At 47.2% G+C, this 23,555-nt stretch overlaps 14 protein-coding genes across 14 annotated transcripts; 7 read left to right on the top strand and 7 right to left on the bottom strand.

The window, feature by feature from the left end:
* Positions 1–121: 121 nt before the first annotated feature.
* On the top strand, positions 122–2,500 carry V1512DRAFT_267457 (ferric reductase NAD binding domain-containing protein). Its single transcript, XM_066917283.1, has 2 exons — positions 122–607; positions 650–2,500. Exons 1-2 carry the CDS (start codon positions 189–191, stop codon positions 2,397–2,399), a joined length of 2,169 nt encoding a protein of 722 aa, XP_066769516.1. The 5' UTR covers positions 122–188; the 3' UTR covers positions 2,400–2,500.
* V1512DRAFT_267455 (uncharacterized protein) lies at positions 1,979–3,090 on the bottom strand. Its single transcript, XM_066917282.1, has 3 exons — positions 2,658–3,090; positions 2,504–2,608; positions 1,979–2,448 (listed from the first exon to the last, which is right to left on the bottom strand). Exons 1-3 carry the CDS (start codon positions 2,832–2,834, stop codon positions 2,434–2,436), a joined length of 297 nt encoding a protein of 98 aa, XP_066769515.1. The 5' UTR covers positions 2,835–3,090; the 3' UTR covers positions 1,979–2,433.
* Positions 3,075–4,270, top strand: V1512DRAFT_243287 (Maf1 regulator-domain-containing protein). Its single transcript, XM_066914313.1, has 3 exons — positions 3,075–3,208; positions 3,285–3,806; positions 3,853–4,270. Exons 1-3 carry the CDS (start codon positions 3,203–3,205, stop codon positions 4,093–4,095), a joined length of 771 nt encoding a protein of 256 aa, XP_066769514.1. The 5' UTR covers positions 3,075–3,202; the 3' UTR covers positions 4,096–4,270.
* Positions 4,271–4,313: 43 nt separating this feature from the next.
* On the bottom strand, positions 4,314–7,154 carry V1512DRAFT_86056 (MCM2/3/5 family-domain-containing protein). Its single transcript, XM_066918539.1, has 3 exons — positions 6,866–7,154; positions 6,648–6,814; positions 4,314–6,601 (listed from the first exon to the last, which is right to left on the bottom strand). The coding sequence occupies exons 1-3, from the start codon at positions 7,087–7,089 to the stop codon at positions 4,431–4,433; spliced, it is 2,562 nt and encodes an 853-aa protein (XP_066769513.1). The 5' UTR covers positions 7,090–7,154; the 3' UTR covers positions 4,314–4,430.
* A 169-nt stretch (positions 7,155–7,323) lies between these two features.
* Positions 7,324–9,043, top strand: V1512DRAFT_249720 (putative zinc finger in N-recognin-domain-containing protein; the record flags this gene model as incomplete). The annotated part of the gene is made up of 3 exons (XM_066914631.1): positions 7,324–7,397; positions 7,449–8,809; positions 8,853–9,043. 3 exons carry the CDS (start codon positions 7,324–7,326, stop codon positions 9,041–9,043), a joined length of 1,626 nt encoding a protein of 541 aa, XP_066769512.1.
* Positions 9,044–9,345: 302 nt separating this feature from the next.
* On the top strand, positions 9,346–9,889 carry V1512DRAFT_293026 (uncharacterized protein; the record flags this gene model as incomplete). Its single annotated transcript, XM_066918320.1, has 1 exon — positions 9,346–9,889. The coding sequence occupies one exon, from the start codon at positions 9,346–9,348 to the stop codon at positions 9,769–9,771; it is 426 nt and encodes a 141-aa protein (XP_066769511.1). The 3' UTR covers positions 9,772–9,889.
* On the bottom strand, positions 9,853–11,900 carry V1512DRAFT_267444 (uncharacterized protein). The gene has a single exon (XM_066917281.1). The coding sequence runs from the start codon at positions 11,707–11,709 to the stop codon at positions 9,988–9,990; it is 1,722 nt and encodes a 573-aa protein (XP_066769510.1). The 5' UTR covers positions 11,710–11,900; the 3' UTR covers positions 9,853–9,987.
* A 929-nt stretch (positions 11,901–12,829) lies between these two features.
* On the top strand, positions 12,830–13,990 carry V1512DRAFT_194836 (uncharacterized protein; the record flags this gene model as incomplete). The annotated part of the gene is made up of 1 exon (XM_066913151.1): positions 12,830–13,990. A coding segment is annotated over one exon (1,161 nt), but the record flags the coding sequence as incomplete, so codon positions are not given.
* Positions 13,991–14,087: 97 nt separating this feature from the next.
* Positions 14,088–15,442, top strand: V1512DRAFT_86024 (uncharacterized protein). The gene is made up of 4 exons (XM_066918538.1): positions 14,088–14,252; positions 14,299–14,403; positions 14,452–14,604; positions 14,648–15,442. The coding sequence occupies exons 1-4, from the start codon at positions 14,115–14,117 to the stop codon at positions 15,416–15,418; spliced, it is 1,167 nt and encodes a 388-aa protein (XP_066769508.1). The 5' UTR covers positions 14,088–14,114; the 3' UTR covers positions 15,419–15,442.
* On the bottom strand, positions 15,416–17,484 carry V1512DRAFT_267439 (P-loop containing nucleoside triphosphate hydrolase protein). Its single transcript, XM_066917280.1, has one exon. It carries the CDS (start codon positions 17,477–17,479, stop codon positions 15,467–15,469), a length of 2,013 nt encoding a protein of 670 aa, XP_066769507.1. The 5' UTR covers positions 17,480–17,484; the 3' UTR covers positions 15,416–15,466.
* A 170-nt stretch (positions 17,485–17,654) lies between these two features.
* Positions 17,655–18,701, bottom strand: V1512DRAFT_267438 (anticodon-binding protein). The gene has a single exon (XM_066917279.1). It carries the CDS (start codon positions 18,658–18,660, stop codon positions 17,731–17,733), a length of 930 nt encoding a protein of 309 aa, XP_066769506.1. The 5' UTR covers positions 18,661–18,701; the 3' UTR covers positions 17,655–17,730.
* A 135-nt stretch (positions 18,702–18,836) lies between these two features.
* Positions 18,837–21,017, top strand: V1512DRAFT_229906 (uncharacterized protein). The gene is made up of 2 exons (XM_066913929.1): positions 18,837–19,469; positions 19,512–21,017. The coding sequence occupies exons 1-2, from the start codon at positions 18,864–18,866 to the stop codon at positions 20,976–20,978; spliced, it is 2,073 nt and encodes a 690-aa protein (XP_066769505.1). The 5' UTR covers positions 18,837–18,863; the 3' UTR covers positions 20,979–21,017.
* A 35-nt stretch (positions 21,018–21,052) lies between these two features.
* Positions 21,053–21,950, bottom strand: V1512DRAFT_212388 (uncharacterized protein; the record flags this gene model as incomplete). Its single annotated transcript, XM_066913560.1, has 3 exons — positions 21,053–21,551; positions 21,598–21,731; positions 21,777–21,950. 3 exons carry the CDS (start codon positions 21,948–21,950, stop codon positions 21,053–21,055), a joined length of 807 nt encoding a protein of 268 aa, XP_066769504.1.
* A 424-nt stretch (positions 21,951–22,374) lies between these two features.
* V1512DRAFT_255068 (uncharacterized protein) lies at positions 22,375–23,461 on the bottom strand (the record flags this gene model as incomplete). The annotated part of the gene is made up of 4 exons (XM_066914795.1): positions 22,375–22,413; positions 22,464–22,751; positions 22,794–23,392; positions 23,434–23,461. The coding sequence occupies 4 exons, from the start codon at positions 23,459–23,461 to the stop codon at positions 22,375–22,377; spliced, it is 954 nt and encodes a 317-aa protein (XP_066769503.1).
* Between the last annotated feature and the right edge of the window lie 94 nt (positions 23,462–23,555).

Below are 23,555 nucleotides of genomic sequence, written 5' to 3'. Positions count from 1 at the left end.
AAAGACTGACAGTGTGATGCTACGAACAAAGGGATGTTAAAAGCCGCAGAATATGCGGCGACCACCCCTGGCCTCGGACCAAGGAGCGAAATGGATTGACACTTAGTATCAGGTTAAAATAGACATCGCCATGGCTGAGTATTTTATAATGCCTAATTCTGCCACTTCCGCTGGTCAACTAAGATTGAATGAAGCACCGGTATCTTGTTCTGGTTGCGTCTGGCTTGGTTACAGTTCTTGCTAGTTTGTGTGAGGATGCATGTACTAAAGGATTAGAAAGCTATACGTTTGGAAAATGTAAAGGGAATGCGCTGTGTGTTGATGATGAAAACTACTCGGAATCGTACGTTCTCTGTCTAGGACATTGTTTAAATACCGAACAAGTCAAATCATGGCAAGCCTTTGTTTCAAAATGCCATACTAAAGCATGCTCGTCTTCATTCGGGGTTGCATACTCACATGCTCTTAATGCCAGTATTGAAGCAGATACACTTACAGACAAAACTGCTACTGCTTCAGTGATCCAAATATCACATCCCATGTTCACAGCTCAGTATGAATATCAACGAGCAAAGGCTAATAATATCAGAAATAGTCAATTTTTCGGGTATGTCAAATGCGTTATGTCCTGTCAAGTCTAATGATCCAGCGGAGCCTTGGTGTTATACTGGGTTATACTAATTACAATCGCCAGTGTGTCACGATTGAAAACTCAAATACTTGACAAAGAATTACGACCTCAAGGCAGACTAATGATTGCAGTCAAAAAACATCTGCTACTCCCAGCTTTGTTCGGCTACAGACACGCCGACGCAATCAGATTCCACGGAATACCAATCGCAGTCATGCCTTTACGATGGCAAGCACTTAGCGTTTTAGGATTCCTGACACTCAACGTCGTATTCCTATCTGCCCAATTCAGTATGTCGTCATCCGCTGCGCCAGCTATGGACGTGCGCACTCAAACAGCCACGTTTGTCGCCAAACGCGCGTCCATCATGGCCATAATGCTGACAATGCCGCTCCTACAATTTGCGGGTCGGAACTCGATTTTGGTCACAGTCACTGGCTGGTCAAACGACACATTTAAGCTGTTTCATCGGTGGATTGCACGAACCATGGTTTTCAACGCAACAGTGCATTCAATCGCAGTCACGGTATACTTGACGCGACTAGGCGGATGGGAGAAATACCACGCGACAGTGCCAGGACTGTCATTCAACATTTTCGGCGTTGTTGCTCTGGTTGCTGGCGGGCTGATTTTGTTTCAAGCGTTACATTATTTTCAGACTTATTGGTACGAAACTTTTCTGACAATTCACATCATTTTTGTCATTGTGTTTGTAATCGCAGCGCGGATCCATATAGCGTCGTATTCAGTCATCTGCTACTTGTACATTGGAATCGCACTTTGGGCGGTCGACCGGCTGTGGCGGGTAGCTCGTGTATTATACGGCAACTTTTCTGGCCGAGCAGAGATTCATGCAAACGCAGACGCCACTCAAATCATGGTGAAGCCGTTAGTCCCATTTACGTACCGACCAGGACAGTACGCGTACTTGTACGTTCTACGACTAAACATATGGCAATCTAATCCGTTCAGTATTGCAGAGTGTCGTGACAACAAATTTGTGTTCATTGCCAAACGACGGAAAGGCGTGACCGCACGCCTGCATGGATTGGCGATTGACTCGGCGTTCAGCGCCAGAATATGGCTTGAAGGGCCGTATGGCGCGTCTTTCCCGCTTGGCCGGTACCAGACTGTAATGCTGCTTGCAGGCGGGATCGGCATTACACCATGTATTTCGTACGCATTATATCTTAAACAAAAGCGACGGGACCAGCGGGTTACTTTAATTTGGACAGTCAGAGACAAGGAAAGCATAAACTGGATCATGACACAGCTTTTGACGTTATCGGAGAACCCGTACCTGACGGTTCATGTGTTTGTGACGGCTGGACATCCAGACAAGCTGGAGGATGACAAGATTGAGATTGATTATTTGGAGGACAAGTTTGAGAGTGTTCCGGACAAGCGGCGGACAATGTTTGAGATGATGCCGTTTGAGACCGTGTCAGCGGCGGACAAGCGACGGACTATTTTCGAAATGGATTTGAATGACGACAGCGAGTCGTTCAATGCACCGGTAGAAGACCAGGAGAGCGTATACACTTCCGACGACGAGCAGTTAGGTGTGCCTTCTAATGTTCAATTCCATTACTACAAGCCCAAGATTGCGAGTGTGATTCGAGACATGGTGAATGATGATCGAGGTAGTCTAGCTATATTTTCATGTGGACCTGTTCGAATGGTTGACGAGGCTCGAGCAGCGGTCGTTAAGAATGTGGATGATAATTGTGGGAAACGGATTGATTATTTCGAAGATGCGTTTTCATGAGACAATAACTAATGCATTTACAATCGTATGAAGATTATCCCGGTCCGATCTGATTTAGTTAATGTGAGTGTAATACACAATACACAACATATATATATATATACCTTTGGCATATCATTATGTTCAGATAAAGTGCTTAAGTATTTGTTATATTCGTCAACTTCTTCTTTATGCGATTTCAATGCTTTTTTCTCTAGCACTTTCTCCATCTGTAAATGTTAAATACATATATTATATCTTTATATTAAAAATACCCACCCTTTTCTTTTGAATCTCTTCAAATCTTCGTTCAGCTTCAGTCATATTTTGTAGTTGATGTTCATTCTTCTTATTCTCATCTTCTGACTGATTACGTAACTTCTTCTTCTTGTGCACTTTCCCCCCTTTAATTTTTAAACTCCCACCAGAAACGTGGGAGTACGCGTCTCCAGCCATATATTTCGTCAGTTGGTTGCACGTTGTTGTGATGTTCGGCTTTGAATTGGTCCTTGCAATATAACATATTCTTAAATCAGTGACAAATTAAAGTTCACAATAATAGCACGGGACACTGTGGCTGCCTCATCAATTCTAAACTCTAATCTGTATCCGCTTTAGAGTCATCGCATTACAACCCTAGCCCACAACTATTTACCCGCATCCGGGTCTGCTCATCGCGATGCGCTTCTTCGTCGTCGTCGTCGCCTTCAACTTCAACTCCTCAATTCAAATCAGCCCGCACAGAAAGCAAAGTAACAATTTCTGCGTAAAGAAACCAAAACAGCTATTATTTCGTGAATGCTATTACGTCATTCGATTCTACAATGAAGGTATTCTATGACACTCCGCTCACGATCGCTTCACGCGATTACCATGTCTCCTTTTTATTCGCTAACAGTCTCTTAGTTCGTGGAAGTTCAAGACCTCGAACTCATAAACTCTGCTCTTGAGTTCAACACCCCAGACTGTAAAGTCTTTGGAGGTTGTGATCTGTACACAACCAAAGCCGCTGGTGGTGATAAGAAGCTGTACAAGTCTATTGATAAACAGCTCAATTCGATGCACCAGGACTTCCTTTTATTGTCATCGTCATTTAGTCCTCCTTCTGCGTCACCTCCACTCGATGGCTTGATGTCAAAATCTGCAGATATGACGTTATCGTCGTCTTATCTGCCGTCAACGTCGCTAGGGTCTTCTCCCTTTGGTCCACTAGACCAGGTATCCTCTCGACGGACATTCGCGTATTTAATTGCGGTCCTGAACGCAAGTCATCCTGATCATGATTTTTCTTCCCTGAGACCAGTCGACTTTAAACGTGAACGGAGTGTGAACCAGGTCGTGAACGCGTTTAACAACACGCTGTTTAGTGTCGGAATGCCCGTTCCGCCTAGACTTTGGGAGATTGTTGATAGCCACATTGATTTAAAGGTAATTTACCCGTATCTTAGCATTTAACATGCAATTGACAATCCAGGACTCGGTTATTTACAGTCACACTCCATCTCCATCTTTCCTCGCAGACGAACCAGGCACGATCTGGTCAATGATGTGGTTCTTCTTCAACAAGCGCCGTAAACGCGTGGCATACTTGTTTCTGAAAGGCACACGTCACTCGTACTTGTCCAAGCGGGACGATGACGACGGCAGCATGTCTGATGACGTGATTGACTACCTGTCGGACGACGAAGTCGTTGGTGACCTTGAGTTGGACGATTAATTGTACTTTTATTTGGCGTTTATTTTGCTTGTTTTATTTCTTATGTCCTGTTATTGAAATGCAAACGGGTGTAATGGATTTGGTTGGCGGTGTATTGGGTTGCTGATATCCAGACTGTGTGGTTTTGTTTATGTATTAATAGGGAGTAACAGAGTATATCATTTTACATTACGAAAACACAAACATAGGAAACTCATAAAGATGAAAGCAATTGCATTACGTGATAGGCCAACATATAGGGAGTAAAGTAACACATATAATTTACATCACGCGATTCACAAACACCACAAAGCTAAATATACAGATAAACTATATACAGATGTCTATACATACACCTATTCATCATCATCGTCCTCATCATCCACAGCCCGGCCGCGTCCACGTTGCGGGTTGCCGGGTGGAAGCATGTACTTCATAAAGCTGCGCTGCAGACTCTTCTTGACGCTGACTTTCTGTCCTCCAACAAACGACTGAATCGTGACCCTGATTGCACGGTCGATGTCAGCTGCGGAAACGTATTCCGACAACCGCATCTTAGCGAACGACTCGGACAGGCGAAGGATTGACTCCAAGTGTCGGACCGTGATCGGGTAGCTTCCTGTGGCCAGACTCTCACGACGCATGTCGGCGTACAGACGCGAGATTTTGTCTTCGTCCATGTGAAGCAACTTTGGCCGCACGTGCTCTCTCGCGTAGTGAATGTATTTCGCTAACGTGTCTTGCGCAATCGGCGAAATCAGCGTGTTGCCCGAAATCCGTGACGAGCGCGGCGACGACGCAGGGTCTGAAGTCGGATTCGCCATGCTCTCGCTCTCATTGTCTTCATCGTCGTCGTCTTCTTCGCGGCCAGGATGCGACCGGTCATGCGACTCAATGACGAACTTCGCTAGTCTGGCATCGATTTCCGGGTCCACCAAGTCGCGCACGACACAGAGTACGTCAAAACGCGACAGAATGGGTTCGGTCAGTTTGACGTTCTGCGCAAACGGGATGGTTGAGTTGTATCTCCCGCCAATCGGGTTAGCGGCCGCGATAATGGAACATCTGGCTTGCAGCGTCGTCACAATTCCGGCTTTGGAGATTGAAATCGATTGCTGCTCCATGGCCTCGTGGATAGACGTCCTGTCTTGGTCGTTCATCTTATCAAACTCGTCAATTAGACACACGCCTTTGTCGGCCAGCACCAGCGCACCGCCCTCGAGCGTCCACTCACTCGTGATTGGGTCTCGTCTGACTGACGCAGTCAAACCGACGGCCGACGCTCCCTGACCAGTCGCAAACACGGCCCGATGCGCGGTCTTCTCGGTGTACTTCAAGAACTGCGACTTGGCCGTACCAGGGTCACCTAACAGCAAGATGTTGATATCACCACGGATCGAGTGCTTGCCGTTGATATCTTTGTGCACACCGCCAAACAGTGAACACGCAATTGCGGTCTTAATGTCGTCGTGCCCGTAGATTGACGGAGCGATCGATTGGATGATCTTGTCCGCAATCCGCGGGTCTTTCGACAGTAGCCTGACCTCGCGCTCGTCTTCTTCGGTCCAGACTCGTCCTTCGCCCTTTGCGCTCTGACGCCGGACCAGATTGGCCTCGAGCAGCGTTGCAAAGACAGGAAAACCGTTTTTGGCGTTCAGCTGACCATTGTACGAATTCTTGTAAACACCTGTGACTTCGATTTCCTCGCCTGGTTTGGCGCTGTCAATCAAGTCCCAGAGCAAAATGACTTCTCGATGCCGCGGCAGTCTGCCTGCCGGGACCGAGCCAGGAGATTCTTGTAACGTAATGCGCTGGTAGTTTCTGTACACCGTTTTGTCAGTGTTGACAGTAAACCCTGACCTAGTTTGGCATATATGGCAAAATGAGATCTTGACTTCGACGTCCGACTCCTGGAAGTACGGTCCGAGGACGTTTCCACACTTTGTGCAATTAAACTTGACATACTTCAACTGCGGGAACACGCCTGTCCGTCTGGTCACGACACCGGTGACACAGACCATCGTGTTGAGATGCACCTCACGCAACTCTCTCAACGGCCGCACGTTCGGGATGTCTGAGATCCGGACGTGAATTTCGAGATGGATGCGTGAGTAATCGGGGTAATGGATCTCGGTAACCTCCATCGCAACAATGTCAAAGATCTTGAGCATTTCTGCCGGCGCGTACACTAGAAATTTGGCCAGCACGCTCTTGACCTCGAGCAGGTGCTGGTAACTGACCTCCAGCGATTCGGAATTGACTTCGCCCAGAGTACGGATTCGGGCACCGTACACTGACCGGCCTTGGTCGTCGATAAATTCAAACAGAAAGTTCTTAAATTCTCGTGCGATTGAACGGTGTACGGCTGGCTGGGTAACCCATTCTGCTATAGACGGCGCCTTGACGTCGCTCAAAGCGTTTAAACTCATTTCTTCCACCAACGGGTCTTCATCGGACATGTCTGGATCTTCATCGTATGCATTACGACGACGCCGCCGGGTGGGAATTTCCAGATCCATGTCATCATCTGTGACATTAGTCAACATGTTTAAATGCATCTAGACCACGCTAACCTTCTAAGAATGCCCCTTCACGACCACGTAAAGCACGATCACGACGGTTAAGTAAGTCGTCAACTTGTCGTCTCTCTTCGATGTCCATATCTTCATAATCCTCTTCATCGTCAATATCTCTTGCACCAAGATTATACGCATTATTCTCTCCCAGATTCTCATAATCCCTGTCTCTAAGTCAGCAGCGCACGACTACATAGTCCAACAAGGCTCCAAACCGTTCAAGATTATCACCAAACAAATCAATTCCATCTTCTTCTTCAGCCTGCTCATCAAGATCATCAATCAAGTCGTCATTCTCATCCACAACCTGGTCTTCTTCCTCATCGAATGGCATCGGAGGCGGTGATGAAGGCGGTAACGAAGACGGAGGCTGTGACGATAAATTTGCATCTTCATCTCCGTCGCTGCTCTCTGTCGCTTGTCTTTTCCTTCCTGACATTGTATTTTGTTTTCCGAGTGTGATAAGAGACAAAGAGAGAGAGAAAAAGAAGAAGTGGAAGGGCCCACTAAAGGGGGTTAAAGTGGCTTGTGCGGCTCACGACGCGTTTTTTCCACGCGTGTTGACGCGTAACGTATTAGGTGACACTTTATGGCACTCCGCATGTCATTTTGTCACGTCGCTTCAATTTCGGCTTTGAAGTCTAGGTTTCTATCAACAAAAATTGCACACAAAATGGCACATTCAGAATCAGCTGAAAGTCCAGATTCAATTACTGCGTTGGATTATGTTGAATCTCAATTACAGCTGTGAGTATTCTCTTCGTGTAAAGGGGTGGTGGGTTTGCTAACAAAGAGTAGGGAACATGATGCAAGAGACGTGCTTCCTTATGATCCAACTCATTGTACTTACTTCGACGGCGGATTACGACAGCCTGTTTATGCATGCTTAACGTGTATCAACAAATCAAAAACTTTGTCTGGTGTTTGTTATTCGTGCAGTATTCAATGTCATTCAGATCATGACTTGGTCGAGTTGTTTAATAAACGCAACTTCACATGCGACTGCGGTACAGCCAGAATGGCGTCGTTTGGAGGTTGCAATTTGAGAAAGAATTATAATGAACTGGATATACCTTCGAGCAGTAACAAATACGATCACAACTTCCAGGGGAAATTCTGCGCGTGCGATACGGCGTATAATCCTGAATCAGCGGTCGGAACAATGTATCAGTGCTTACTCGGAGACGTGTGTAATGAGGATTGGTATCATGAAGAGTGTATACTAGGACTACCGTTCCCGCCTCTGGCACCTGAACCACCAAAATCGCCGAAGGGACATCCGACTGGAGTCGATCTGATGCATCTTTCTGGCGCCAAAAGTAAAGCCGTACCACATGCACCGAAAGGACATCCGACAAAAGTCATGCTTGACCTGCATCAAGGCGAACGCATCGCCGATACGGCAGAGACGCGCGAACCAAAGTCCCCACAAGGACACCCTACAGGCGTCAAACTGTATCCGCTTGACCTTGCCGAGTTTGAGCTTTCATCATCTGCACAAAAGCCCGAACCGGCGTCACCAACTGGACATCCGACAGGGGTAAACTTGCTGCCGCAATTTGAGGGCGACTTGCCGGCATCGGTCTCAGATGCCGAGCAGGATAATGATGACGATGGCGATGACGACAATGATGATGACGAACATGTACCGCCGCCTGGGTTCCCGGACGATGATTTGTTTGAAGCGTTCATCTGTTGGCGGTGTGTGAACAAGCACAGACAGATTCTTGGGCGATGGGCCGGATGGAGCAAGGTTGCGTTGAAGGAGGTAGTTCGGAAACAACCTGGGGAAGAGAATGACGAACGCGACTTGCATCCGGCGGAGCCTTCAGCGAAGCGTAAACTGTACGAAACAGAGATGATTGAACCGCCTGCCAAGAAGGTCCAAACGGATAACGACAAGTCACTCTCAGCGTCGATCTCATCTGTCGCTTCTTCAACTACGCATGACTCAAGCTTGACTGTGGCTACCGAACCAGGACCTGACGAGTGTCATATGCCGGTCTCGATTCCGTCTGCTAAAGAATTTTCTTTGTTTTTGATCGAGGGATGGCGCGATCACGTGTGCAGGTGCACAAGCTGTATGAAGTTTCTGGACAAGTTCCCAATGTTAAAGGACGAGGAAGTCACTTACGAGCCTCCAAAAGACGAAGACGAGAGTAAGTTTATTTTAGTTCGTATAAACCGGAGCTAACAGTTCAGCATTGTCACTTTTAGACGCAGGCACACGCGCACTTGGGTCGTTACCGCACTTAAATGCGATGGAAGGACTATACGCGTACAATAAAGTCAAGACGAAGCTGGCGTCGTTCTTGAAACCGTTTGCGGATGAGGGCAGGATTGTGTCTGAACAGGATGTCAAGGCGTTTTTTGAGGAGATTAAGAGTAAATGAGTTTATAGTAGGTTCGGTGTATATTATGTGCTTTGTTAGTGTGGAAATGGAATATAATCTGATATGAGCATGATCTTACTAAGCTCTTACTAAGCTTGTTATGCGGTACAAAAAATGACGACGATCGATCAGATAGATATACATGCTACGCCACAATTGAATGTGGCCATGCTGAGTCATTGGTAATTAATTGAGTTGCATCTGATTGGTCATTCCTGTTAATTACGTGAGATATAATTGGCCAGTATAATTTCAACCAATGAAGACAAAGGTAATTGTAACAGCATTGCCACAATGTCAAAATGGCGCCACCCGCCGCACGTATCAGGGGTAATGTGCTGTGTGTAGTCGAGTGCTATAAAGATCCTTCTGTCCTGTCTACGAGCACTTTACTCTACTACTCTCCACTACTACGATCTGCTCTTACTACTACAAGAAACTTTAGTTTTTTTACAATCTACTCTTACAACTACATTTGCTACATACAAAAAACAATGGTCTGCTGCGGAAAAAACAACGGTGTCTGCGTCTGCGCCCAGGAAGCCCGATGCTCATGCGGCGCTCGGCCAGCAAAGGAATGCATTTGTGACAAGGCTGCGGTTGAGAACGCGGTCGAGGGACCTACTTGCTCATGTGGAAAGCGACGGGCACATGAGTGCACTTGCTCACGGTCACAGACCGAGAATTCGTTGAGAGATGGAGAGATTGATTTCACGAACATGAAATAGACTCTTGACGTCGGGTTGATTTGGTTTTGACAAACATTAAGCATTCGTTTTATATTGGGATCGGATTGGAAGTTACGGTTGTTATGATTATGCATTGTAAATATATATTATGAATCTATCTTGTTGCGTATACCTCATTTCTGAATCATTTGGTTGTCTGACCGATGCATTGCGTGTAAACTTATCATTTGTGTGCGCTTTATACTCTCAAATCCTCTAGTACATAAAATCTGTATTAACCTTTCTGTCGACGTCTGGCATGGCGGTCAAGACAGACTCGAGATAGACCAAGTTCTCAAGAATCAGTCTGTTCCGTACCACCGCGAGCGACAGTTTCTTGCTCATCCATTCCTTCTTGTCCGTCTTTCCGATCCGTGCAATCGCATCGACCGCAGACTCGGAATCGTGCCGTATCCAGGTATTATTGTTTGACAAGAACGAGTTTGCCTGCAACATGTCTCGTGCGATTAGAGGCGGAGTGGCGGCCACGACACCGGCCATTAAGGCACTAGACACACGCGATTTGTATCCTGTTCCGCGTTCTTTGGCAGGCACGGTCAAGACTGCCCGCCGCAGTGCACGGTAGTAGTCCGGATAGTCCATGTTTGCCTGGAACGCTACTTTTTCCACCGGGTCTACAATGTCCGGTTTCGGTGTCGGGGTCGGCATGAACGTGACGACTTTGGGTTTCCCGTTGATCATTGTCGTCAAGGTAGGTGGCGGTTTGCGGATTTTTGCCACCGCCGCGTGTTCTTCTGCCGCGGTCGCATTTTTGCCAATCAAACGCAAGTTTAGATGCGGGTTCTGGCTCGTGTATTCGTCCAAGATGCGCTGGTTGTCTTTCCATAGCTCGACGTTTCCAGGTATGACCGCGTATGGCTGGGTGCATTCCATTTCGACGTCTTGCTCAGGCATTCTGAAGAGCGGGTACACAATCTGAGTATCGAACTTGCGTTCGCCGTCGTTTAAGTAGTATCCAAAGTTTTCAGCCACATACTGCTTCACGCTCGTGGTCATCGTAACGAAAATCCATTGGTCTTTGTCGACCCATTGTTTCATAAACTCGATCTGAGCTTTGTAAGGCGATTCTTGGTCGTTTGCGTTGTTCAAATTCCACATCTTGGGCTCGTTGACTGCACACATGACTGTCACGCCTCTGGTGAGCAGGACCTCAATCACGGCTTGAGAAGCTCTCAAGTCCTGCACGCAGCTTGCTAGCACGACCAGGTCTGGTGTAACTGCACCTTCCTCAGTCAGCCCGCCAATCTTTGTCATGTCGACCAAATGCAATAGTTGCGGTTTTGCGCACTCTTCTAACCATGACAACATGCCGTATTGATTGTACCCGTCTGCAAAAGCGTATAATGACACTGTCGTGTTCCGTAAAAGCGAGAGCCCATTCAGAAATGGTAACACACGTTCAAACCCGTCTGCAAGCGAGTTAATGACATACACATTTCGATGTCCCCGAGCGATTTTTGCCGCCGCAAACTGTTCATTCGCATGATCTGTCAGCTCAATCTCCATGACCAACTGTTGTTGAATTTCGTCTAGCTCAAATATGGCTGGAGCAGTCGAGTTGTCTTCCGAGACGTCAATGATCCCGTCTGCGCCGACTTTTTGTGGCTCTTGCTTAAGCTGATTCTGAGCATCGACTCGAACCTCGTCTTCCGGCGGCTCGTCGGTCTCCATCGTGAATTCAGACTCGTAGAGCTTGACATCTGCAGCGTGTGCCATAGCCATGAGTTCAGCTTTAGAAGGACCGGTCGGGTTTGGCGGTGGCGGAGGTGTAGGCGCCGCCAGCTCCTCAAGTTCATCCACCTTCGGACTCAGCTTGAGAGTCGTCCGGACTGAGTCTGGGATCAAAATCACGCATACGATTGCAAGCACGATCAATGATCTGAACAGGATGGTCCTTGCGGACCTGAATTTGCGCATTTGTCAATGGATTCTAGCTGATTGGGAAGAAGCAAAAAAGTTCGGTTTAGGTCAGACAAGCTTAAGATGTTTCAAGCAACGGATGACAGCACTCTAACCCTTACTGATATGCCGTATATAAACAATAATCTATATGATATTCACACAGTGTTATTCTCTAAATATCAATTTCTGTTTTATTTTGAAGTACAAATTGCGTAGTAAATTAAAAACGAATTAGCGCGCCAGGGGTTTTTTCCGAGAACAAGGCCTAAAGAATACCCCTGAACTTACCCTGAGTAGCGTCTTGGCCCAGACGTCATGTGGGAGTGCGCGATGAGGCATAAATAGCTGAGGTTGACCGATTTAAGCATTGATGCTGTTTGAATACACACTAAGAACTGCTGAGCGCGACGCCATATGACACAGTTTTGTTCTTCGTGTGGCATTTAACGTGGTTTGTACTATCTGTGTCTACTGTATTTATGAGAGTGGATGACTAAGCAGATGCAAGTGCACCCGACAGAGAAAGTCTAAAATAGAGTTCATTATTGTCTTAGTCAAAACATAACGATTTACCCCACAATTTAACGTAGATTGTTCGTATTAACCCAGATTGACCTAGATTTGAATCAGATTTCCTTTTACAGTTTATTTCACGTGGCATTTCTCGATTGTGATACATTATCTATAATATACCCCTATGTACATATAATGTATATAAATGTACACACAAGACCCACAAGACTCACAAGACGTACAAGACAGCGAGTGACGGTTATCAACAATGACACACTATCTACGAATAATAGTACTGGTCTGCGTCGGACTTATTGTCCTGCTTTTTGTAACAGATTCTTACCATTCACTCGCACTAGACTCTCATCAAAGAGTATTCTCTGCTTCATCCAACACAATCGATAAAATCCCTGGTCCACGTTTCTTGAAGCATTTAGACGAAGCGATCGTAGCTGATCATGGCATTAATGATGCAAGAAAAGCACATGTCATTGGAGATGATGGTGAGGATATGGACGACTACGTTATATCCGACAAACAGGCTTTATCCCCTGAATCAGCACAGTCTGCAGCATCAAAATCGTCCGGTGCAGGATTAGACCCGGATGATGTTGCAACAAAAGATGTCCATATTGTCTGCACTGAGTCCGCAGACTTTGATATCGTCCTCGCACTCGCGAGCGCACTCATCTTGCCGCCATCTGCGCACCAGGACGAGTTCCTCGACCAGGCAGACGTCGATCTCGAGGCCCTACTCGTCAATACTTCCAACCAGCGCATCAACTTGACCGTGATTGATGCGACAACAGGAATCCATGATTTGGACACTGTGCGATACGTCATGACACGCGAGGTGCGCTTGCTGCCGTTGACGATGGTAAAGTCGACCGAACTTGTTCATGCACCAGACTCACTCTTTCTTGCGTCGTGCATGGACGATGCAGATGCACTTAGAGACGATATCACGAAATTGACATTGCTCGGCACAAGAGTTCATTGCGTGGTCCGAAACCCCTCAAAAGTCGGCGCACAACAAAGTGCAATTATGCGTCTAGCTGCCAAGAGCGAATGGTCTTTTATTGGGCTCACGACCTCAGACCTTAAGCATATGGAATCTCATTTCCCGGCGCTGTTTGGCCCTGTGTTCAAGTCCGATGCGTTTAAAGGCCTGCTCAGTCTCATATTCCCTCACTTATCCGTCACAGACACTCCAACCGAACCCACAAATCTTGCGTCTGTTCTCGGTGGAGACTTGCTCCCGGTTCACGACAAGCAGCGCAAGTACCAGGAAGTCATCAACACGTACGCGACCACGTTGCCGCGAATCAAAGTGCAGCTGATTGACTGTTTCGGTTCAGGAAAGACAAAGCAGTACGTCATTCCGCACATGGTCGCCCACGATAGCCTATTCATCGGACACAATCTGCCGTTGCGCACATACCTTGACCGGGTCGCGAAATCTCGGATCGTGGTACCGTTACCACTCGACGCACAGAGCGCGCGCACGGCCGAACGCATCGTTTCGGTCGCGCTGTCGACCGGCCGCCCGCTGCTTCTGCCAGCCGCAGTGTACGCTTCGTATTTTGCGCCGTTCGTTCCGGCGGAAATGGTCGTGATTGCTGATAACGTTGTTGACTACGAGCGTACGCTGATCGGACTAAAGGACTTTGCCCTTGACGCTGACGAGGAAGAATTAAAGCGCAAGCTGACCGCGGCACAGGACATCCGAGCCAAGTTACTGAGGCGGAACTTTATGGTCATGAATCATATTGTTGAAAATGTTGCGTATGAAGTGGTTTAATATATTATGACACTATACCCTTGTAAATTGTAAGCATGAAAATTCACATGGCCGTTCAACGTGTTGAATTAGACACAACCACGACAGCCAATTGTATTTGTAGAGAATGGCTGGGAAAAACGACGGTGACTCGTTTGGGCTGGAGATTGGGTATCCTGTTTACGCTGCTGCGTTTGCGTCTGATGGCAGGTTACTTGTTGCTGGTGGAGGTGGTGAAGGCAAGAATGGTATTGCCAACAAGATTGTGAGTGTTTATAAGGGCTTCTTAAGCGGGTTGATCTGACGAGTAGTCTGTGCTGGATGTGAATATTGATGAGAGGAAAATTACGGTTGCTGGAGAAAAAGTACTGTCAAAAGATGAGGATTTGCCAATGAGTTTAGATATCACTAATACTGTATAATTCTGTGTCTGAATAACTTGACCAAGACTGACGATGGGCCAGGGTGTCATTGCGACTGGAATTAACTCGGCGTCTGCAAAGATCAAGACTGGTACGAACGAGCATCTTCGTCTGTTCAAACTCGAGAGCGACAACAGGATTGAAAGTCAAAGCCAGACTCAATTGTTCACATCAAGGCAGCCCGACGAGTACCAAGTACGTGAAGTTCAGGTATTGTCGACAAAATTTAACAAACTAGAAATGCACACGGTTTTCGCAAGCAGGGACATTACTCGCGGTCGCGTCGTCAGGAGGGACATTACACACGCTCGCGTTCCCGTCGCTACAGCCCCAGTTCGCTCCCATGGCCGACGACACAGACGAGGTCCAGGACGTGGACTTCAGTTTCGACGAAAAGCTGTTAGCATACACCACGCCGACGTCAGTGACGCTACTCTCCGCCCTCACCGGCGAGATGATCACCCAGCAGTTCCCTCCACCAGCCATGAGTTTCCGCGGCGTCAGGTTCGCAGGTGAGAGCCTGATTGTGGTCGCGAACCATGCCCGGAAACGTGGCGCGTCGCTGCTTAAATTGACGCTGCCGGCCGATATATACCTGACCAAACAGCAGTCGCTGCCCCCCGCGCGAACAGTCCGGGCACTGCACACCGGGATCAAGGCCGTGACCGCGCTCGACTGTTTGGATGGACTGGCCGTGGTCGCCGGCGCGGACATGTCGATCTCGGTCGTCAGAGTCGACACACTGCGCGAAATCAAAACGGTCCACAACGCGCACGCGTTCCCAGTCACATGTGTGGCAATCAACCCGGCGGGTACGTGTGTCGCGACCACGTCGGTCGCGCAGTCGGTCGTGCTGCTCAAACTTGACCCGACGGCGTCGTCTAACCGACAGGTCATGATCGTGTCGACCGTGGTCAGCGTCGTCTTTATTGTGATTGTCGGAATCTTGGTTCAGCTGCTGGTTCAGCGGCAGGTGTTTCAGCATTTTACAACAGGCGACGACGAGTAATTTGTACAGCATATTATAATACATTATATACATCTATGTACACAGCGACTACCAGTCGCTAAGTATGCCCGAGATGGACGACTGGATCAAATTGTTTAGTTCGATCGCACCCGCCCTGTCGTACAACACGGCCGGAAAACGGTACGACATCCAGAGGTAAAGAATAACCAAGACATGCAGTTCCTCCAGTCCGTCAAGCGTCATTCTAGCTGGCACATTGCCACCTTTGACAAGCAACGAGAAGTCGGGTATGTCCAGTAGCGAGATTGGCGTGCCGGACGCGATGGACTTGCCAAACATCGTCATTGCCTGCTCAACACCTGGTCGTTCCGATTTCGCTGGCGCGGTCCCAATTGTGATGTTTTCTGGCAGTGTCAGGCCGTCGATCATCCCGACCGAGCGCGCGACCTCAATCTGCTGCCTGAGCGAACATGTGGTGTAGTGTTCGGACGCAAGCGCGAACGTGTAGAACTTCTCGACAATGAGATCGTACGACATGGTCGGGTAATCTGCCGCGAACTTGTCCATCAGCGCATCCGGCGGCATCAGGCCGGCGTACTTGATTGGCTCGCTTGAGCTGGCCATGCATGCAACCAAGTGCGAATGATCGACCTTGTTGAGCGTCGTAACCAGGCCGAGCTTGTTGTCATCCGTTGCAGTATCCCCTGCTGCCCGGTACCGTCCAGCCCGGCCTGCAATCTGTTTCATTGAACTCGGATCAATCCGGACCACGTCTGTGCCGTTAAACTTGACACTGGACTCAAACACGACGCGCTTAATGGCAAGATTGAGACCCATCCCGATTGCGTCGGACGCAACCAGCACGTCGTATCCTGATTCCGGGTCGTTGAAAAGCTTGGCCTGAGTCGACCTGGTTTCAGGCGGCAAAGCACCGTAGATTACGACGCATTTGTGATTCGTCTGGTTTTCAATTTCGCGTTTGAGCAAATGGATTTTGCGACGAGAAAACGCGACAACTGCGTCTTGTTTGCGGATCTTTGACAGCGACCCTTCGAGAGACGATGACTGGACTTCAAGTGGACTTAGACGGTTGTACGTGTTTATGACGACCTCGTCTCCGAGACTTTTTGCAATAGCCGACAGGACCGCGACAGCGCGCTCTTCGCCACATAAATGCAGCTCGTCACATTGTAAGCCAAGTAGAGCAGCAGTCCAAGCCCAGCCTCTATCTTTGTCTTCAATCATTTGAATCTCGTCAATGACTGCGACATCGACTTTTGTCTGCAAGTCTACCATTTCGACTGTCGACGCCGAGATTGACGCCTTGTTCCCGAAATCGTCCATTTCATAGATGATTTCCTCGCCCGTGACCAGATTACAAGGTCGCCCGGCTGCTTTAAACCGTTCGTAGATTTCTCTAGTCAACAACCGTAGTGGACCGGCGAATATTCCTGACTTTGCGTTCTGAAGTCTTTGCAGTGCGGTGTATGTTTTCCCGCTATTCGTAGGCCCGACATGAAAGATCCACTTGCGCTTCATGGCACGAGCTTTAGGGTACCATTCTTCGGGATGGGTCATGTTTGCGAGGACTTTGCTTGAACCGAGTGTACGGTGAAGCGTGTCGAGACCTTCTTTATCACGGACATAGTTCTCAAAACATTGACGCATTAAATTCTGTGTTAGTGCTCCACCATTCTTATGGCTCTGTAGTGTACGCAGTATGCCAAGATGTGGCAACGTAGGTGCATGTCGTAGAAACACTGCGTATTCTGGCGTATGCTCAGAATAGTACTGATTATCGGGCAAATCAAGTACTTGTGCCATGAAATTCGTTAAATGCGTATCATATTGCAGTTCGCCAATTTCTATCGTTTTTAGCACACTTGATTTTGTAGATTTCAACCCAAGATCGAGCAATCTTGAGCGTAGAAAGAGGTTGAAATTTGTTAGTGAGATTGAATGTTTGTCACTTCGTTCATCTGCGATTGCTCGACCACCGAATTTTGGATTATATTTTGACGGCCTTGACTTTGACTTTGACTTATTTGAATATGCCCTTGTTAGTCTAATAAGACCTGTAGGTTTGTATTGTCTTGACATTATATGAACGAAGCAAAATGAAGTTGGAAAAAAATTCAGGGGTCAATGATATTCGCAATACTAATGGGTTTTGTGTTGATCTTACTGACACTGACTGGGTCTAGTGTCAATCAATGTTCTTCATGCTTGACTGACTATAATGTACTTACTTAGTCATGACTGTGTGATTGTCGGATGAGACAGTAAATTTGCAACGTGTATTAAATTAATTGTATTACATAAGTTCATACACAATCATTACTAAAAAAATCTTACAAATAAAACTTCTTCTTTTCTTTATCCATTTCCGGCCTATGTTCCCATTCCATTTCTTCAGAAATTCCAGTCTGAACTCGCCTTAACTTAAGCGTAAATTGAGGTCCAAGTTCTTGTAATCCAACACGTTCAGTCTCTTTAAACAAGTATCGATGTCTTCTGAAGAAGATAAAGTCTCTTTGATTATGTAAAGTCACGACTTGTCTGCCAATGAACTCTGGTTTCTGAGGAAATAAAGATTGAAATAACCTTCCAACAGTCATTCCCAGTCTTGTGGAGAAGTTATTCAAAATAAGTTCGGGAACATGAGAAGTTGACCTTCCATGACCTGATATTTGTTTAGGCATGCGAAGTGAAGTAAGACTGAAGTACATTGTAGGTCCTTCAGGTAAATGGATAAACGTTAATCCATTTACTTCCTTCTTGTCTTCACTAATCACAATCAGATCAGTATAATCTCGATTAATGCTGAACTTTGAGATTTCTTTTATACTGAACTTATGACCTCGCTTAATGAACTCCAGCCCGGGTATTAAATTCTTTAGTTGGTCTGCAAACGCGTACGCTTCTCCTCTTGCGTATTTTGACGTAGTTAACAGTACTTTTGGTGGTTTCTTGTCTCTAAAGTACGGCTCAAACTCATCTTCACCTTCAATCGCAACATTCACACTCTCATCATAAACCCGCATACTCTCAGTCGTACTGGGCACATTCTCTTTTAACCTCTGCTCCTTTAGACTCGGATCAACCTGCTCCATTTTTAATCGATCAATTCTCGCTTTGTGTTTGCTCACATTCTCTGTTTTCCTTGCACTTTGAAGTAAATCCTCACGGCGCATTTTGTTTTTAATTGTATGTAAAGCAGACTTAGGCATCACTGATGCCTTGTAAGGCTTCTTCTTGCCTTTTGTCACTCTTGACGGCATTCTGCGTGTGTGAATATATGAGAGAGTGTGCGTAGTGTGTATGAAGAAGAGAAAAGGTAAAGTATCATGGTGAAGATATCACGTACTCATGGCTCATCTCATTACGTACGAACAGCACCAAAATAATACACAATTTTTTTTTAATTTCAATACTCTCTTCCCGCTATCACGATATTCTCTCTCCTTTCTCACTCAAACAGCACATGAAACGTGTTGTTTCAAGGTTCAGGTCAATTTATTCTTGTTCTACAAACTTTGCTCGTCAGTTTAGTATCAACAAAGCCTCAACTCCAAAGAACCTCATCTTTCCGCCTTCCAAACTTCTATCTGTCCTGCACTCAATGGCCGCTGTTGATCGTGATTTGCTTGAATCTGTGCTCAAACGCAGATTCTTCTTTGCACCTGCTTTTGATTTATATGGCGGAGTCTCCGGGCTATACGATTACGGTCCTCCTGGTTGTGCGTTACAAGCAAACATTGTCGACACATGGCGCAAACATTTCGTGCTCGAGGAAGACATGCTCGAGGTCGATTGTACAATGTTAACACCATACGAGGTGCTCAAGACCTCTGGTCATGTTGACAAGTTCGCGGACTGGATGTGTCGTGATATGGCAACCGGTGAGATCTTTCGCGTTGATCATTTAGTTGAAGAAGTTCTTGAAAGCAGACTCAAAGGCGACAAAGAAGCTCGTGGTGAAGTCGTCATTGCTGGTGAAGAGAAGAAACGCAAGAAGAAAGTTAAAGAGATTAGAGCCGTGAAGCTTGACGATGCGGTCGTGACTGAGTATGAAGAAGTTCTCGCAAAGGTATACATTACTTACGCCAATCTACGACATACTGACGCTTAGATTGACGGATATTCTGGTCCCGAGCTTGGTGAACTTATGGTCAAGTACAAAATCGTGAACCCGGCCACAAACGGCCCATTGTCCGAACCAATGGAGTTCAATCTCATGTTTGAGACCGCCATCGGCCCGTCAGGCCAACTCAAAGGCTACCTCCGTCCCGAGACCGCTCAGGGCCAATTCTTGAACTTCAACAAGCTGCTCGAGAGCAACAACACCAAAATGCCGTTTGCATCCGCGTCGATTGGAAAGTCGTTCCGCAACGAAATCTCCCCTCGGTCAGGATTACTGCGGGTGCGCGAGTTCTTGATGGCCGAAATCGAGCACTTTGTCGACCCACTCGACAAGTCTCACCACCGATTCCCCGAGGTCGCAGACATCAAGCTCCGGCTACTGTCTAAGACGACCCAGCAGGCTGGCCACACGGACCTGATTGAGACCACGATTGGCGACGCGGTCAAGTCGGGTTTGGTCGACAACGAGACGTTAGGGTACTTTCTTGCGCGGATTTATCTTTTCCTCATGAAAATCGGCGTCGACCGAACCAAACTCCGATTCAGACAGCACATGGCAAACGAGATGGCGCATTACGCTGCAGACTGCTGGGACGCCGAGCTAGAGACTTCGTATGGCTGGATTGAGTGTGTCGGTTGTGCGGACCGGTCGGCGTATGACTTGACGGTGCACTCTGCGCGCACAAACGAGAAGCTCGTTGTCAGACAGACGTTGGCTGAGCCGCTCAAGGTCGAAGCGTTTGAGGTTGAGCTAGATAAGAAGAAATTTGGTCCAAAGTTCAAGAAGGACGGTAAGGCCGTCGAGCAGTACTTGACTACGCGGTCGCAAGACGAGCTCGAGACGTTGGCGGCCGAATTGGCGGAAAAGCTTAAAATCTCGGTCAATGTTGACGGCATTGCTGCGCCGGTCGAGATTGAGAGCAGCATTTTGTCGATTGCGAAGAAGACCAAATTCGAACACATCCGGGAGTACACCCCTAACGTGATTGAGCCGTCGTTTGGAATCGGCCGGATTTTGTACTCAATGATTGAGCATAATTTCTACCTCCGTCCCGACAGCGACCAGCGCGCGGTGTTGTCGTTCCCGCCTGCCATTGCGCCTACAAAAGTCTTGCTCGTGCCATTGTCCAACAACGACGAGTTCGTGCCAATGGTCAAGCAGGTCTCAGCCCTGCTTCGGCGTGCAGGCATTCCTGCCAAAGTTGACGACAGCTCGGCCACAATTGGCAGACGGTACGCGCGCAACGATGAGCTCGGCACGCCGTTCGGTATTACTGTTGATTTCCAGTCGTTGCAAGACGGTACCATCACTCTTCGTGAGCGCGATAGCACGAAACAGGTTCGGGGAGCTGCTGCGGACGTGATTGAGGCAATCAAGAGCATGGTTTCTATCGACGGTGTCAAGTGGGAAGAGGGCACAAAAGATCTGACTCCGTTTGAGTCTGTGTCTGAGTAATTACGTATTATTTGTATACAACTTGCTACTTTTTATCTATTTTCGTAATCGTTTAACGTGTCACACGCACACGCTTACAACTTGCGGTGCATAATCAACGCAGATGCCTGGTGACTGGGAAACACGAGCGTATCCGCAATGACTGTGTTTTCACGACGAGACACGGCAAACACAATCACCTCAGCAATATCTTCAGCAATCAAGGGCTCGACACCGGCATAGACCGCGTCGGCCTTAGACTTGTCACCTCTGAATCTCACGACCGAGAACTCGGTCTCAACCTGACCGGGATCGACCTCGATCACGCGGATTCTGGTCGCGATGAGTTCCTTGCGCAGAGTCTCGGTGAAAGACTTAACGACTGCTTTGGTTGCGCAGTAGATTGCACCACCTGGGTACGGTTCTCTGCCGGCGATGGATCCGATGTTGACAATGTCACCTCTTCCACGTTCTTTGAACAACGGCACAAACTTCTGAGTGAGTGCGATTAGTCCAAAGACGTTTGTCTGAAACATGATGTCGATATCGGCCTGAGCAATGGCACCGACCTGTTCAACACCGTGAACCATTCCACTGTCACTAATCAGTCGAGCACTAATGCTGTAGACAAGATACTTACGCGTTATTAACAAGAACATCGACGTCTTTGGCCTCAGCAGGCAATCCCTCGACAAAGGCGTCAATCTCGGGCAACTTGCTCACGTCGAGAGCAATTGGGAAAACCTTTGACTTTGGATACAATTTCTCAATTTCCTATGAAATAATCAGTAAAGTGACTCAATTGAGAATTTAACAAACCTCTTTAATTGCCACAAGAGCAGACTCACGACGAGCGGTTAAGATGAGCTTAATGTCACCGCCCGAAGCGTTTGCAAACTCGAACGCGGTCGCACGGCCGATACCTGAGGATGCGCCTGTGATGAGCACGGTCTTGCTGGAGAGACGAGATGCAGCTGAAGTTCCAAAAGACATTGTTGAATAGGAATGAAAAGTGGTGAAGTGAGGTTGTTGCTGTGGTGGAAGAGGGACGGAGAAAAGAATGGGACGGCTGATAAGAGGTCGGAAGTGACGTGGACGGAGTATTCGAGCAAATGACATTTCTGTTCTGTTTTCAGTATATAGTGTTATAGTGTTATAGCGTATTATAGTATAATATATAACTATACTATAATATATATAGTATAAAATATACAAAATGTATAGTATAGTGTATGTAGGTGTATGGTATACTATGGTATACTGCGGTGTAGTAAGAGTACAGCGTATGGTATAGAGCAGGTTCAGTAGTATAGAAGTATAGTAGTGTATAGTATAGTCTGTGTTATAGAGTATTGTGTAGTGTAGTATATAGTGTACAGTGTATGTAGATGTTAGACGATCGAGTATACCATAAGAACTACGATATAACACGGGCATAGTCTCGAGAAGGCGAATCCTATTCATCAGCTCGCATTCACTCAAGCACTCAAGCACTCAATCACTCACGTAAAGTCCATCTTCCTCATCAGGAAATGGGTCAACCAGAACTTGATCTCGTACGTGTCCGTTCATATTCACTTGGTCATCCTCTTGTTCCTCGTAATATTCTCTCGGAGGACTCACAAGAGCAGCAGCACGATCCATTAACAGTTTATGCTGATCCATGGCGGTATCAATGGTGTCACTGGCTGATATCAAATTCATGATGATACTCGCTTGCAATGGACTGTCGTATTCTCTAGACAGATAAGACTGAATCTTGGTCTTCAGTTTCGTACATCGGTCATAGAATTCCTATTCATCAGCTCAGTTCCACTAGCTTAATAGAATGCTCACCATCACTAAAGGACTACCGGCCATCTGAGCGGGAGGCGTGGTACTCAAGACCTGTTGCAACAACCCCGCACTCGACTTTGCTTCCTCAATCAGTCCTTCTATTTTCTCTATATTGACCTCCTTCATCTTCTCTCCTCCAATTCTAGATTTATATTCGTCATTAACACCTTTCAGCCTCTTTAACTCCTTCTTATCTGCAAAATGCGCCAACGCATCAATCATCATCTGCCTCAGACTCAAATCCCCAGTCTGTCTCATGACACTCCTCACAACCGAAACCAACTTCTCATCCTCTTCTACCTGCGCCAAAACATTGTCTGACCCAGCATCGACCAAAATCCGTAAGACCATCACGGCCCGACACTGCGACGCACTGCTCCCGCCCCGTTTCGGGTCCAGCTGTTTCCGTGTCGCCCTGACTGCTTCCCGCGCTGCATTAGCCGTTGCCTGCGCACATTCAACAATCACAGGTAGCTGCGTAACATCGTCGTGCGTTTCGTCGATCTTGACTTCGCCACTTGTTCCAAACAGACCTTTCTTTGCCTTGCCCCTCGCACAAAACGAGTTAATCGCGTTTACAACTTGCACTTCTGGATCCTCTAACTAATCAGTTTGCTCTCTATTATATAATAAATCTCACCTTTAGACGTTCTTCTAAAAACCTTCATCTTGTGTCCGTGCAGTTGTCAATAAGAATACGTGTCAACGAACAGTTGACCTTTGTCGGTGCCGAGCCCTTCCGAGCCACGGAACTTTGTTTCT

Source organism: Lipomyces arxii (assembly GCF_038497795.1).
Source record: "Lipomyces arxii strain Phaff 12-163 unplaced genomic scaffold V1512scaffold_25, whole genome shotgun sequence".
Lineage (NCBI taxonomy): Eukaryota > Fungi > Ascomycota > Lipomycetes > Lipomycetales > Lipomycetaceae > Lipomyces > Lipomyces arxii.
Note: the sequence above shows the minus strand (reverse complement) of the source record. Positions and strands in the feature narration are given on the sequence as shown.